General features: G+C 39.2%; 1 protein-coding gene across 2 annotated transcripts; it reads left to right on the top strand.

Moving 5' to 3' along the window:
- Positions 1 to 2,306: 2,306 nt before the first annotated feature.
- On the top strand, positions 2,307 to 10,837 carry hnrnpub (heterogeneous nuclear ribonucleoprotein Ub). Of its 2 annotated transcripts, none has more exons than XM_079831414.1 (13): positions 2,307 to 2,922; positions 4,010 to 4,124; positions 5,969 to 6,042; positions 6,356 to 6,495; positions 6,584 to 6,683; positions 6,772 to 6,884; positions 6,977 to 7,240; positions 7,820 to 7,939; positions 8,019 to 8,316; positions 8,401 to 8,670; positions 8,782 to 9,068; positions 9,922 to 10,020; positions 10,204 to 10,837. In XM_079831414.1, exons 1-13 carry the CDS (start codon positions 2,496 to 2,498, stop codon positions 10,252 to 10,254), a joined length of 2,358 nt encoding a protein of 785 aa, XP_079687540.1. In that variant the 5' UTR covers positions 2,307 to 2,495; the 3' UTR covers positions 10,255 to 10,837. The 2 variants fall into 2 exon arrangements, with proteins under 2 accessions (XP_079687540.1, XP_079687539.1); XM_079831413.1 differs by having other exon boundaries at positions 2,307 to 2,949.
- Positions 10,838 to 15,824: the final 4,987 nt, after the last annotated feature.

The raw sequence follows: 15,824 nt of genomic DNA, 5'->3' as shown, positions 1-15,824 counted from the left end.
TCAAGGCAAAACAGGATTTTTTTTTAATAATTGAATTGTTGAAAACACTGGCTAAAAAACCCTCAATATGGGGCAAAAGATGGAGAGAATGGGCTATTGATTTTCAACCATTCAAATTATCTATCTATCTATCTATCTATCTATCTATCTATCTATGTGTGTATGTATATATATATATATATATATATATATATATATATATATATATATATATATATATATATATATATATATATATATATACAAGTGCTGTCAAATCGATTAATCACGATTAATTGATTAATTGCATCCAAAATAAAAGTTTGTGTTTCCATATTAAACAGTGCATCCTGAAAGCAGGCCACTTCTTTTTCCACATTTTGTTATGTTACAGCCTTATTTCAAAATGGATTCAATTCATTATTTTCCTCAAAATTCTACAAACAATACCCCATAATGAAAATGTAAAAAAAGTTTGTTTGAAATCTTTGCAAATGTATAAAAAAAATCACATGTACATAAGTATTCACAGCCTTTACTCAACACTTGTTTGAAGCACCTTTGGTACCAATTACAGCTTCAAGTCTTATTGAGTATGAAGCTTGGCACACCTATTTTGGCCAGTTTCTTCCATTCTTCTTTGCAGGACCTCTCAAGCTCCATCAGGTTGGATGGGGAGTGTCGGCGCACAGCCATTTTCAGATCTCTCCAGAGATGTTGAATCGGGTTCAAGTCTGTGATCCGGCTGGGCCACTCAAGGACATTCACAGAGTTGTCCTGTAGCCTCTCCTTTGTTATCTTGGCTGTGTGCTTAGGGTCGTTGTCCTGTTGGAAGATGAACCTTCGCCCCAGTATGAGGCCCAGAGCGCTCTGGAGCAGGTTTTCATCAAGGATGTCTCTGTACATTGCTGCATTCATCTTTCCATCCATCCTGACTAGTCTCCCAGTGCTGCCACCCCCATGCTTCACTGTAGGGATGGTATTGGCCAGTTGATGAGCGGTGCCTGGTTTCCAAAGAGTTCGATCTTTGTTTCATCGGACCAGAGAATTTTGCTTCTCATGGTCTGAGAGTCCTTCAGGTGCCTTTTGGCAAACTCCAGGCGGGCTGTCATGTGCCTTTTACTGAGGAGTGGCTTCCGTCTGGCCATGCTACCATACAGGCCTGATTGGTGGAGTGCTGCAGAGATTGTTGTTCTTCTGGAAGGTTCTCCTCCAGAGAAATGCTGGAGCTTTGTCAGAGTGACCATCAGGTTCTTGGTCACCTCCCTGACTAAAGCCCTTCTCCCCCGATAGCTCAGTTTACCCTTCCCCAGATCTGTGCCTCGATACAATCCTGTCTCGGAGGTCTACAGACAATTCCTTGGACTTCATGGCTTGGTTTGTGCTCTGACACACACTGTTAACTGTGGGACCTTATATAGACAGGTATGTGCCTTTCCAAATCATGTCCAATCAACTGAATTTACCAGGTGGACTCCAATCAAGTTGTAGTCATCTCAAGGATTACCAGTAGAAACAGGATACATCTGAGCTCAATTTTAAGTGTTACGGCAAAGGCTGTGAATGCTTATGTACATGTGATTTTTTTTTGTGTTTTATTTTTAACAAATTTGCAAAGATTAAAAAAAAATGTTTTTAACGTTGTCATTATGGGGTATTGTTTGTAGAATTTTGAGGAACATAATTTAATCTATTTTGGAATAAGGCTAATAATAACAAAATGTGGAAAAAGTGAAGCGCTGTGAATACTTTCTGGATGCATTGTATGTGTGTTTAATTATTGTGTATAATTATTGTATAATTATTATGTAAATTTGATTACACACACATACATGTATATATTTAAGAAATATTTGCATGCATACACGGTATATATTCTTAAATATTCTTAAATATATACATGCATGTGTGTGTATTTACATATACATAATAAGTATACACAGTAAACACACTTATATTATGTAAACACCAACTTTTATCAATTTAATTCAAAGGGGAAGTTGATTACTCATTATTTTAAGCATAAACTTCCTTAATGTTGTTCAATTTTTACTTTTACATTTGCAAGTGAACGTACAAATTAGATATTTGTATTGGAAAACAAGATTTTTTTTTGTTGCAATGCATGCAACATTTAATGACATGAGTTTTTGAATTTAAGACTTTCTGCTCTGATTTAAGTCCTTAGAGCAGAACTTAGGCGAACTACTTTTTTTAAGACCCGCAGGAAGGAACCCAGCTTGCATAATGCATAAGCCAAAATGAATAGTCTTTATGGTCGTAGGCGCTATGAGGATCATTACGGTTGAACACGCCCATGTGCAGTTACATTGGGAGGGGTCTAGCACCAGGCGCCATTGAATTGTTTTGCCGGTGGACACACAAACGCAGAATCACCGACACCGCGGCTGTGCGCAATTCAGAGAAGCAAAGCGGCCGTCGGCTCTCCCTGGACTGCAACATTCTAGCAATCGATTCTTTTAGTTTCCATAGACCATCTACATTGAACCGACACCATGAGTGAAATCAACGTAAAAAAGCTTAAGGTGAACGAGTTGAAGGACGAGCTCAAGAAGCGTCAGCTTTCCGATAAAGGGTTGAAGGCCGAGCTTATGGAGCGTCTGCAGGCCGCGCTCGACGCAGAGGCCCTGACCGAAGATGAAGTTGTCGCGGCAGAAACACCAGCAGAAAACGAGGCCGATGGAAACGGGGTTGCAGTCGAAAAAGAACGCGTGGGCGAAAAAGATCCAGAGGGCGAGAGCATGGAGGCCGATGTGCAAAATGGAGACAAGGGTGATGCCGCTGTTGTGGGTGATGGTCAGGACGACGAAATGGGCGAAGAGGAGGAGGATGGGGACGCCGACGTGGAAATGGACAAAGCCTTCGACGAAGATGAAGAGGAGGACGACGACGACATCATTGACAAAATCGACGATGAAGACGGTGAGCCTGAATCTCATCCATTAGAGGGTGAGCTTTTTGAGCTAAAAATGGCTTTCTAGACGCCGGGAGTATCATGTTCACGTGCGCTTTGAAGCCGGTGAGATCATCTTTTAGCATAGGTGGCTAACGGCTAACCGGTGGCTATTGTGTAGATGGCTAACGAGCTAATCCTGTCGGTTTCACTTTACTAGCTTGTTTCCAAGTGTTCTAACCGTCGAGTTTAAGATTTTGATGGTTTCTTTGTTTTTAGTCGTGTCAGCAAATCTATTTAAATCACCCGCGCGAGCCCTTTGTTGTTAGAGGTTTGTTGGTTATTGTTGATATTTCGTAACGATAAAGGGTATATTTATATTCTAGTCTACACCTAATGGATTTCATTGCTTTATTGTACTGGTTTTTTTGTGTCGGTTTTGTTAGTTTCAGAAAACGCTAATTGTCTCGCGGGAGGGGAGGATCGCCTCGTTGCATGCTCATGGCGGGTCGCCCTCGCGCGGATATATATAGGTTTCTCTGCACACAACCTTACGGTAGACAATGCAGAAGTGCGGGGATTATAGTGAAATGATAAATTCTCGGCGGGTGATACGGTTATGTGTATTATACTGTGGCGGGAAAGTACTTAGAGCCTCGAAAGAAAGGTGCATTGTGTAGTTTCGGTTCAGTTGGCTAGAAGGCGCCATTTACTTCCGCACAAGGTCAGTTCAGCATAATGTGTTGATGTTGTTTGTCGTCAAATATTTGAACATTGGCTGGTTGGCCAGCTACAATAGGCTAAATATACAAAAACAATCTTATACAAATGTATTTGGTTTTGAATGCATTACATATTGTAGAGAAAAGCACTTGATACAGAGTAATTGCACCACTTACATTTGTCTGATCTGCTGTATGCAATCAGATCAATGCTTGCAATTTGAATCCTGAATGCCATAATGACATAACCAAGCAAAGTATATTCTGTCTGATCAGAGGTGGTCGGTTCATTTTGTAACTCTGAAGTCCGAGCACTCCTGCCGTGTGGGCCACCCTTAAAACCCAGGGTCCAACACGTCCGGGCATTTCATTACTGTTTGTTTTATTTTCAAAGGGGATGCGGACAAAGACATCAGTGCTGATCAGAAGAATAAGAAGGGTGTTAAGAGACGCCGAGAGGAACATGGAAGGGGCTACTTTGAATTTATTGAAGAAAGCAAATACAGCCGGTAAGGATGGGAGTAATGGCCTTCATTATCCCCGAAGTGCCACTTTTAATATATATATATTGGCTTTAAGTGCCAATGCCTTACCTAAAAAAAATGCAACCCTCATCTACCTCTTAAAGTAAAACTTTGTTGGGGGTCATTCCTGGCTAATACAAAACACCTTACCTTCAGAAAGCTCATGAAACTTCATTTTAAAAGTGCTCAAATAGAAGAAAAAAAAACAATGTTATTGTGTCACACACACACTCTCACGCTGTTGTCAGGCTGACTGTATGCGCGTGTGGCGATTCAGACAGCGACCAATGACGATAGCACAAGATGCGGCTTTTGTCATGGTGGGGTGGGGGTCTGTGGGGGGGTCGTAGTGTTCGCACAGTGCATCATTACGCAATGGGCGCTTAAGTAATGGTAAGGAAGCAAATTGTTGTTTCAATCTTCAGACGTTTCTTCGTCGTTTGTATTTGTGTGTATTTTGTTTTGATTTGTTTCCTTTGTATAATCTAATTCTGAAAGGTTAAATTATATATTTTCTGTTTTTTTTTGTGTGTGTATTTAGATAAAGTGTAAAGAATTGTAATAACTTTTCCTTTTAAAGTTTTTCGTTTGTGGTCGTCAGGTAAGTACATCCAACCATTTGCAAACTCTTGCAACTCTTCACATTGCATTAAGAAAATGAAATATATTTATTTCTATAATGCATGTTCTTTCTCTTAGTGTGTGGTGCTCGATTCCAGACAGAATACATTCATTAAGAAACTTCTGCCTAGGTTTAATTTTCTGAGTGAACCAATGTTTGGATAGCAAATTGTCTGTCTGCTTCTTTCAGCATATGGAACAAAAATGATAATGCAAATATTTTAATGTATCTAAATTACAAACGTAGGGCTCAAGACTGAAAAATCTCCAAAGGTGTTTGATACTTTGCGAGTTGTACTGTAGAAGCAATTTTTTTCTAACACGGAAATTCTAGCAATTTCTGACCCAGTTACCAATGAACAGCCATTGGTTTATTGAAGGGATCATCTAGACATGGCCGAAGCTTGAATTTATAGGGCCTGGGAGAACTTTACAATGGTGGCAACTCCCATTCACTCAGAAATGTAAAGACGTGTTTAATGACCGTCATTACAGGGCCTGAGGTCACATCTGTGGCATTCTCTTTGGTTACCACAGAAAACAATTTCAATTCCTCCTCCAGTTTGTATAAACAAGTACAATAGATGGGGCAAATATACTATTTGCTGTCAACATTATTGTTAAAAAAGAAAAGAATCTAAAACAAATACAGATTGTTGGATTTTGTCATGATGGCAATTCCTCTTCCAGGTGTCCGGTATAATAAACTATTATTCTAAGTTTGCTCTATATAGAAACTATTAATTTGGACCATTTTTATTGTCTTTTGTATTGTCTGTATAGGCAAAGATAGACCAAAACAGCTGTATGGACTTAAGCTTGTTTCGTCCTTTCCAGAAAAATCTGCATGTAGATATTATATAAATACCCTTAGACCTTTTCAGACCATGACTTGATAAAATGAAGAGGGCAACACCCTCTCCATGTAGCAAGACATTGCCACTTTCTATTTCACCAACAAGTTTTCTTTCAGGCTTCGTCATGGGGTAAACTGGTAAGCAATGATGACAAATTTTGCATTCATAAATGTCAATTCACAGAACACTAAAAATGTTGAGCAATCAATGTAAGGTGATGCAAATCTACTGTTGATGCTGCTGTGGCTATGAGGAAGGACCTCACCTGGACATGGGGAAGCATGCCAGTCCATCACAGTCCAATTTGTCTGCTTTTCTCATGGAATTAATGGCTTATTGCCTCTATTTCAGGGCCAAGTCTCCCCTGCCACCTCTGGAGGAAGAGGATGAAGAGTTTGACGACACGCTGGTGTGCCTGGATCCCTGTGAGTGCTTTAAGAGATGAGAATCCACCGCTATGTTCCTCATGCAGGAGTCAGGGATCTCAAACATACTTTATTAAATTATGAAAAGTTATCTTAGAAAATATCAACCTTGAATCCATTTTAGAGTTTTACCTTATATACTGAAGGTTTTTAAATTGCTCTTTTATAGCATAGGAAGGTGTTAAAACACTAACTAACCAACCAACCTTTATATGTTAAGAAGCTCACTGACCAGGATTGTAGAAATTTTATACTGTGTAAAGTTGCTGTTCTTGGACTGACAAACTCTTTTCACTTTCCAATGTGTCTGTAGACAATTGCGACCTTCATTTCAAAGTCTCCCGTGACCGATACAGTGCCTCCTCCCTTACCATGGAGAGTTTTGCTTACCTTTGGGCAGGTGGCCGTGCCTCCTATGGTGTAAACAAGGGCAAAGCCTGCTTTGAAATGAAGGTGAGTACTGTGACATTATGTAAACAGATGAGGAAGTGGTGAATTTTGGATAAGTACGGTACTCATCATTTGTCTCCTGCATTTGTAGATCACTGAGAAAATCCCAGTCAAGCATTTAAACAGCAAAAACATGGACTTCCATGATGTCCATATTGGCTGGTCCCTGGCTAATGGAAGTCTATTGCTGGGTAAGTGCAGTTAGTTATTAACATTGTTCCTATGTGGCCACAATGTAAAAAATTTTTAACACGTATGACTGTTATTATAATGTTCTAGGTGAGGAGGAGCATTCTTACTCCTATTCAGGCAAAGGGAAGAAGACTTCAAACTGTGTGACTGAAGACTACGGGGAGAGTTTTGATGAAAATGACGTCATTGGCTGCTCCATTGTAAGGCCTGGTCGCACTCAAACAATTGTTTTTCCCATGTTCACATTTATTCTTATGTTCTTTGTGGTAATTTTGTTCTTTATCTCACCTAGAATTTTGAAGCAGATGAAGTGGAGATTTCGTATTCCAAAAACGGCAAGGACCTTGATGTGGCTTTCAAGGTCAATAAGGAGTCCTTGGCCGGACAAAATCTGTTCCCCCATGTTCTCTGCCACAACTGTGCTGTTGAGTTTAATTTTGGTCAGAACGAGACCCCATTCTTTCCTCAAGTGGAGGGCTTCACCTTCCTGCAGAAAATTCCTGTGGATGAGCGTGTCAGAGGACCTAAGGGACCTGAGACCAAGAAAGATTGTGAGGTACTCATCCCCCCCACCATTTATTCATTTTCTACCTATAAACTTTGAAATATGAATATACACTACCATTAAGAAGTAGTTTTTTATACTTTTATTCCGCAAGGATGCATTAAATTGGTTACAAAATATTACAAATAAGTGCTGTTTTTTTCTATCCAAAAAATAAGCAACGCAACTTTATTCAACATTGATAAGAAATGTTTCTTGAGCACCAAATTAGCATATTGGAATCATTTCTGAAGAAAATTAATCTTTTTCAAAACAGGAATGCATTGGATTTTTTAAATAAGTTATTTTAAATTGTAATATAGTAGATTCATATTATTGCTAATAAATAATTACTGTTTTTATTTGTATTAAGTTATATTTTATTATATTGTATTAAGATATATTATTTTAAATGGTACTTTTTTTTTTACTGTATTTTTGGTTAAAAAAAAATAATAATTCAGCTGTGAGCATAAGAGACCTCTAAAAAAATGTTGAATGGTAGTGTATAAAAAAACCTATAAATGCGTGATCATGGTAAATATTTGTTGTGCATGCATTGATATGATTGTAATCACTGTTGTTTTCAAGGTGGTCGTCATGGTTGGCCTTCCTGGATCTGGAAAAACTACTTGGGTAAAAAAACATGTTGAAGAGAACCCTGGGAAGTTCAACATCCTTAGCACCAACACCATCTTGGAGAAGATGATGGTGAGTTCTTTACATTTTTATCCAGTCCTCCTTAATTTGTTGTCTTTTCTTGTCTAATCTCCTTTTTTTGGACTTGCAGATTGACAGCATGAAGAGGCAAAACAAAGACACAGCAAAGCTCTCCGCCATCTCTCAGCGCGCTCCTTTGTTCCTGGGCAAGTTTATTGAAATTGCTGCCCGCAAAAAGAGAAACTATATATTGGATCAGACGAACGTCTCTGCACCGGCTCAGAGAAGGAAGATGTGTCTGTTTGCTGGCTTCCAACGCAAAGCTGTAGTGGTCTTCCCCACAGATGAGGCCCTCAAGGAGAGAGCGCAGAAAAAAGCGGAAACTGACGGCAAAGATGTACCGGAGCACGCCGTTCTAAAAATGAAAGGTAAGATGTGATGTCATATTTCCCCATTGCAAAACCAACCTGGTACATAAAGTAGGAATACAAAAGCTGTTTACCTCTCTACAGGTCTCTACACATTGCCAGAGGCAGGAGACTGCTTCTCAGAGGTCACCTTTGTGGAACTGCAGAAGGAGGAGGCTGTCAAGCTCTTGGAACAGTACAAGGAAGAGAGTAAGAGTGCTTTGCCACCAGAGAAGAAAGCCAACCAGGGTACCGTGACCCCCAGAAAGGGAGGTGGACGAGGCAAAGGGCCTAAGAACCAGTTCAGTAGGGGTGGTGGTCCAGGCCCACGTGGAGGCAGAGGTGGATTCCAGCCCCGTGGAAACTTCAGAGGATGTAAGAGGCTTTTTTGGACTAATACAAAGTTTGTACAAGGTGCTTTTCAGTGAGCTACCAATGAATCAGTTAAAATAAGTTATATTTACATTTTTATTTTTTCCTTTTCAGTACCAGCACCACCTCGTGGTGGCGGTTTTAATCGTCACCCACGTGGCTACATGCCACCGCCGCCACCACCGCCTGTCTTCCGAGGAGGGTTCCATAGCCAAAGAAACTTCAACAGAGGTGGAGCCGGTGGGATGCCCAGCCGGGGAATGGCTCCCAGGGGTGGGCACATGAGGGGAGGGCACATGAGGGGCAACAGAGGTGGACAGATGAGCCGTGGAGGGCCTGCAAACAGAGGTGGTAACATGCACCGTGGCGGTGGACCCAACCCTAGAGGACAGTATCAGCAGGTTAGTTTGTATCTTTTGCAACCAAATACACTATTGTTCAAAAGTTTGGGGTATGATTGTTTTTGAAATAAATCTTTCAACAATATACTGACCATGGCTGCACAAAATACAATCCAAATGGTATGTTGTGATATTTTAATTTTAAATTATAAAAAAATTATATTTTAAAATGTAATTTATTCCTGTAATGGCAAAGCTGAATTTGTCACATGGTTCTTCAGAAAGCATTCTAATATGCTGATTTGGTGCTCAAACATTATCAATGTTGAAAACATTAACTCATCGAAAACTGTAATATTTCCCTCCCTAAAAACTATACTTTTATTTTTTCCCAAGAAAGCTTTTTTTAATGCAAATGTATGTATTTATCTTATTTACTTTTTAAATTACTAGATTTTATCAATAAATGTATGCATATTTTGACTTGAATTCAAAATAACTCTCTGCCGACCTCATGTGGATAAATAATATAAGATTTCATTACTTTTGCCACTAGATGGTCTTACAGCTCTATATGGAGCAAATGAGCTGTTCCGCTGGGTCCTAAAGTCAGTTCTTGAGTTACTCTTCAGAATGCATTCAAATACGCTTGTAGACATTGTAAAATAATAATGTTTTAGCTTTTATTATTATTATTATTAACCACATATGCATACATGCAGAAGTCTTTTGTAAAAATGGCATTCTTTACCCTTTAACTGTCACTTTTGATCAGTGGTAATGTATGCATGCTGAATTAAATACATTTCTTGAAGAAGAAATTTACTGACCCCAAACTTTGAGTTGTACCTCTTATAAGCCTCAAATTGATCTGACTTTGACATGGAGACTAATTTCGAATTTTCATTCTTAGAAATTCCGCGGCAGAGGAGGCCACCAGCAGAACCGTGGTGGTTTTGGCAACAAAAACGGGTCTTTCGCTCAAGCCTTCAACCAGAGTTGGCAACAAGGGGTGAGTAAAGTTATGTTTATTGTTGAGAGGGCTATTATATGATTGGGTCACAAATGAGTCATGCATTATTATACACTTCCAATGAGAAATCCAACCACAGATTGGCTATAGTTTCCAAAACATTTCATAACCAAATCAAATTTGTAGTCCATTTTTCTGATGAAACTTTCTTTGACCCCTTAGTTCTGGAACCAGAAGCCATGGAATCAACAGTACCACCCAGGATATTACTAAGTGCACATTTGTATTAAAGACTCATGGCCTCTGTTGCACTGAGATGCACAGCCACAGAATATCCATCCACTTTTACGGTCCTCGTTTATTGTAATTTTTTTAAAGGAAGTCCATTTTTAAATGAGAAGCAAGTGGCAAACAAACATTCCGCCTCTGAAGTATACAGTCTACGTTCTACATGGATGTGATGGCTTCACTCTCTAAGATTTTTGTAAAAATGTATTTCCTCCCCGTTTTATTTTGTATCACAGCTTTGATATTGTTATATCAGGAATCACTGCATATGTCTTGCTTTGAATTTCAGGGTTGTGAATTTTATTCTGTAAAATGTCATTTTTACTCAATGTAAATTATTTTATTATTTTTAAGTTCCTTTGCGTAAGTTGTAGTGCTTAAAGATCCCTATGAACCTAAATCTTTTCAAAGCTTTTGTCAATAATATTCATATTTACTCAGCAACTTTTCATGTTCAGTGGAGGAATGAAAAATATTGTTCGCTATTTGCATATTCCAGTTTTTCTTTGTTAGCCCGGACTGTAACAGTTATTTCATAGGTTTGCAATAAAAGATGTGCTTGCTTTTCTATGACTTTTTATGGCTTTTGACTGATATTTTGAACAATCCATTTCAAAGAGCAGATTTGTCTCTTAATTCAGCACTGTAAGACTTTATTTTATTGTCTTCCTATCTCGTAGGGCATACGGTGGAAAATTTGTAAATTGTTTTAATGTAACTTTTTAAATGCACTGAATAGTTTCAAAAGTAAATTTATGCTTTTGTATCATCCAAGAAAGCAAGAGAAGCCACAATGAAACGTGTATCTTCATTGAACTTAAGCTTATTTACACAATTCAACATTTGTCGTCAAAAACTTCAGTTATATTGTGCGTTAAGCTTATTAGTACTTCTAAATAACGTTTTCTGGCAACACATTTTAAAATGGTTATGCACAATCTTCTGCGAGTAACCACTATATGGATCTATTTATTAATGCCGCTTTCCCATGCATTGAAAAAGTGGCCTTGATGACAACCATTTTAGATATAACAGCCAGCACATAAGCAAGTTCTTTTATATGGTAAATTCTCAAATGCATTATTAATGTTACATGGAGCGGGCTGTGAAATACTGCAGAGTTGAAGGTCATATCAGAATTGTATTAACTGATATGGATGATCTCAATTTAAATGACCTGCATTTTGATATTCATCATTCAGACCACAATATCACACACCCCATGATGACATCAGCAAGACATCCTGTTTTTCGCCAAAACAGGCCCTTGACTTGTTTCAATTAATATATTTCTTATAAAGTGCCAAATGGCCAAAGAAAACGGGCAGCTATTTTTGACTTAAATTGGTGTATTTTATCATGATGTAATAGTTTAAGTGGAGTATTTTTTTTTTAACTATACCATTTAAATTGATGTGAAAGTGTTTTGTTTCAATTTTTTTCTTAAAATGATTTCATGTGGGATGAGATAATGACCCTGTCCCATATAAAATTAGTGGATATAGCATGGCATGAGAGATTTGCGATTATGTCTTGCTACACAGACCTTGCTTGTGCTATTTTGAGGACAAAAAGTGTCTTGTACTAAAATGTGGCATTATGTGTTGAGATATGGCAGGTGGTATGGTTTATGATGTTTGTATTTTGGCATTGTTTTCTTTTTTCAACGAGATGAATGTTCAAGTGTTTCATGATGTAAGGAAATGTGTCATTAAATAATGTAATAAATGTCTGAGATAAATCATTGTGTTTTGTTCTCTAATGCAAAGTATTTCTCTTAATATCACTTAGTTAAATAGTTACTAATAAGGTCATGAAATAATTGACTAGAGAATTTTAAAGACAGCACGATTATTCTTAAAGGTTCCGTGTGGAAATTTTAGCGGCATCCAGTGGTGAGGTTGCGAATTGCAACCGCTCACCCCTCCCTTTCGAAGCACATAGAGAAGCTATGGTGGCCGACACAGGACAAAGATGTCGTCGTCTGAGACTGCATAGAGTAGGTAGCGCTCTGTAGAGCAGTTTGTCCGTTTAGGGCTACTGTAGAAACATGGCGGCGCAAAATGGTGGCTTCACTGTAAGGGGACCCGCGGTGTATGTAGGGCTGCGTTCCAGTCCAAAATTGTTATGCCCTTCACTCGCTAACTTCCCTCCATCTCGTTCACTCGGACGTGCGTCATTGCTTACGCAAGTGCCCACTACTGCTGGAACTCAAGGTTTACATGAAACTCATTAAGTCCTTGATCACTTGGAATTCACTATGGCTGATTTGTTATTTAAATCTTTCTCATTTGTTTTATGTACCATTCTAAATGCATATAAGTTGTTGGAGAAAATATAAAAATCCTATAGGCATATGAGCTGTTGGAGAAAAATACAATTACACAAACGAAAAAAATATCAATAGTACAAGCTTTGACTGCGAACATAAGGTAGCTACAAGTGTGCGATTAAATCTCAACATAATTAATATATTATACAATACTATGCGATTAATTCTCAAAATAATTAATATATCATATACTTCAGTTAAGCACGGTCTTCTGTCACCCATTGGATTCTGAAGAGCAGTTTTGAAGCGTAAAGTAGGGTCGAGCAGGCCATTGCCATCTTGGCAGCGCGTCATCGTGCATCACACCCGGATAACAGAAAATGGGCAAAGAGGCGGGACATGGGTGGAGCTGAGGTAAAGTGATGACCAGGGGCGATTAGGATTTTCATTTTAGGGGGGCTCAGCCTCCAGTGAGGGTATGAAAAAAAAAATGGTAACACTTTATTTTAGGGTCCAATTCTCAATATTAACTACTAGCTTATTAGTATGCATATTAGGATATTGGCTGTTTATTATTACATATACTTATAAAGCAAATATGAATACCTTATTCTGCATGACCATATTGTACATCCCTTAATCACACAATGCAGGCATATAATCACTGAGATCCCAAATGTGAGGAAAGGGGGTTGGGGGGCTTGCTTGTTTGTTAATTATATTATAAATGACATTACATAGGCCTATTTCAAATGAAAAAAAGCGAAATTAGGCAAAAGTTTATTAATTTGCGTGAATATTTTTGTCATTTGTTTAACATTTCTGACTTACAGAAGCAGCTGTCAAATATGAAATGTTTAGTTTAGCTACTTACATATCTCGCACTTGACGTCAAGTCGTGCTGCTAAAATTCGCGCTTCAGCTTCAGTGTGAGCATAAAGCCCGCCTACTCTGATTTGATTGGTTTTCTCAAATATTTTGACATTGACGAGCGGTGACAGACCAATGAGGCTCAGATCAACGCACACAGCTCTGCTTCTGACGTGCGCTCTGTTCGACGCCGCTGCGGATTGAAGAACACGCTGATTAACGCAGATTAAAAGACGGGACGAAGCCGAAGCCTCCCGCCAGTTTCATATGTTTGAAAGGTTAATCACACATGCCCCCCTAAAAAGGGCCTAGTGACGCCCATGGTGATGACTAACAGACAGCAGACAAACGGCAATCCATCTGTCACTCAAAGTGGCCCTGCCCTTAATTATGCAGAACTTTAAGGCTTTATATAATGTAAACAAATTAGTTATAAAAAAATTCACCCCCCTCACAGTTGTCAAGAAGGGCAAAATTACATATATAGACCAAAACCACAATTTATACCAGGCTGTAAACATGTTTTTTTTTCTGCTGTAAAATTGGGCATTTTAACATGGAGCTCAATTACCCCTTTTCCACCAAAGCAGAGCTAGAGCTAGATCGGAGCCAGAGCCTAGTTTCAAATCGGTTCTTTGTGTTTCCACACCCAAAGCCCCAGCTCCGAGCCAGGAGAAGTGTGGAAACACAAAGAACCGATTTGAAACTAGGCTCTGGCTCCGATCTAGCTCTAGCTCTGCTTTGGTGGAAAAGGGGTAATTGAGCTCCATGTTAAAATGCCCAATTTTACAGCAGAAAAAAAAACATGTTTACAGCCTGGTATAAATTGTGGTTTTGGTCTATATATGTAATTTTGCCCTTCTTGACAACTGTGAGGGGGGTGAATTTTTTTATAACTAATTTGTTTACATTATATAAAGCCTTAAAGTTCTGCATAATTAAGGGCATGGCCACTTTGAGTGACAGATGGATTGCCGTTTGTCTGCTGTCTGTTAGTCATCACCATGGGCGTCACTAGGCCCTTTTTAGGGGGGCATGTGTGATTAACCTTTCAAACATATGAAACTGGCGGGAGGCTTCGGCTTCGTCCCGTCTTTTAATCTGCGTTAATCAGCGTGTTCTTCAATCCGCAGCGGCGTCGAACAGAGCGCACGTCAGAAGCAGAGCTGTGTGCGTTGATCTGAGCCTCATTGGTCTGTCACCGCTCGTCAATGTCAAAATATTTGAGAAAACCAATCAAATCAGAGTAGGCGGGCTTTATGCTCACACTGAAGCTGAAGCGCGAATTTTAGCAGCACGACTTGACGTCAAGTGCGAGATATGTAAGTAGCTAAACTAAACATTTCATATTTGACAGCTGCTTCTGTAAGTCAGAAATGTTAAACAAATGACAAAACAAGCCCAATCGCGTTCCAGGGGGGGATTCCCCAGTAAAAATCACATTTGGGGGTAAAATATGTGTTTTTTGGCATGGTTGCCTACTAAAATTCGCAATATGGGGCTAAATATCACATAATTGGGGTCGCTTCATCCCGCGGACATGAAAAAACAGCCCGCGGCAAAACCACATACTTGGCAACATTGCCGCTGCCTCGCTAGCGTTGCGGAGAGAGTTGAGACGTAAACAGTGACGTAGACATAGCTCTGTTGTGGCTCTCAGCAGGTGCAGCAAACGGTTCTTAGAAGGCTCCTCAGTCGAACCAACTATGAACTGGGACTAGCTCTGGCTCTGAATTAGCTCTAGCACTGCCTTGGTGGAAAAGGGGTAAATGAGATTCTGCTCCCTTCTGGAGCCTGTCCCTAGCGGGCAGTCGGTGAATTGCAGTTTAAGACACTTCTGTATTGGCTTCAAGATAAACTGGAGGAGGTTGCCACTTGGTCTATCCATATAAACTTCCCTTGTCCACTTCACGAAGTGGAACGCACTTCAAAATGGCGGCAGGGATTTCCCCGAGGGGAAGTGCTTAGGGAAGTTTGCGAGTGTGTGTCTAAAAGTGGAGTGGAACGCAGCCTAGATAACAGTTAATTATGTAAGGTCTTTATACACCACTGAAAACACAGTTATGTATATTATATTGCATTGCTGTCAATATATTCTCATAAATATTACACACTGCACCTTTAAATCTTGATTGACTGATGTCTGTGTGGTTACCACTTTTTGTATAATCTAATTGGTATCAGAACCCTTTATGCTGTTAGGTATATTTAAATAAGCATATTGACACTCAACCCCTTTTACAACTACAAATTGTTCTGTTTAATAAGTGATTATTTGTGTGTGTAGAGTAAACAAAAACATAACTGCCTTGTGTAGGCTATTTACGTCTGCTCTCCATGTGGCCATCTGCAAACACTGGAATATGCAAATGTTCACTTGGTTTAAGAAGAAGAAAAGTCACTAAATGAGTAG

The sequence above is a fragment of the Gobio gobio genome (genome assembly GCF_949357685.1).
Source record: "Gobio gobio genome assembly, chromosome: 12".
Lineage (NCBI taxonomy): Eukaryota > Metazoa > Chordata > Actinopteri > Cypriniformes > Gobionidae > Gobio > Gobio gobio.
Note: the sequence above shows the minus strand (reverse complement) of the source record. Positions and strands in the feature narration are given on the sequence as shown.

Excerpts from the sequence above, each read along its gene's own strand:
- hnrnpub (XM_079831413.1), top strand. The coding sequence starts at position 2,496 with ATGAGTGAAATCAACGTAAAAAAGCTTAAGGTGAACGAGTTGAAGGAC. Across the intron at positions 6,043-6,355 it reads GCTGGTGTGCCTGGATCCCT|ACAATTGCGACCTTCATTTC; the intron begins GTGAGTGCTTTA and ends ATGTGTCTGTAG. Across the intron at positions 7,940-8,018 it reads CCATCTTGGAGAAGATGATG|ATTGACAGCATGAAGAGGCA; the intron begins GTGAGTTCTTTA and ends TTGGACTTGCAG.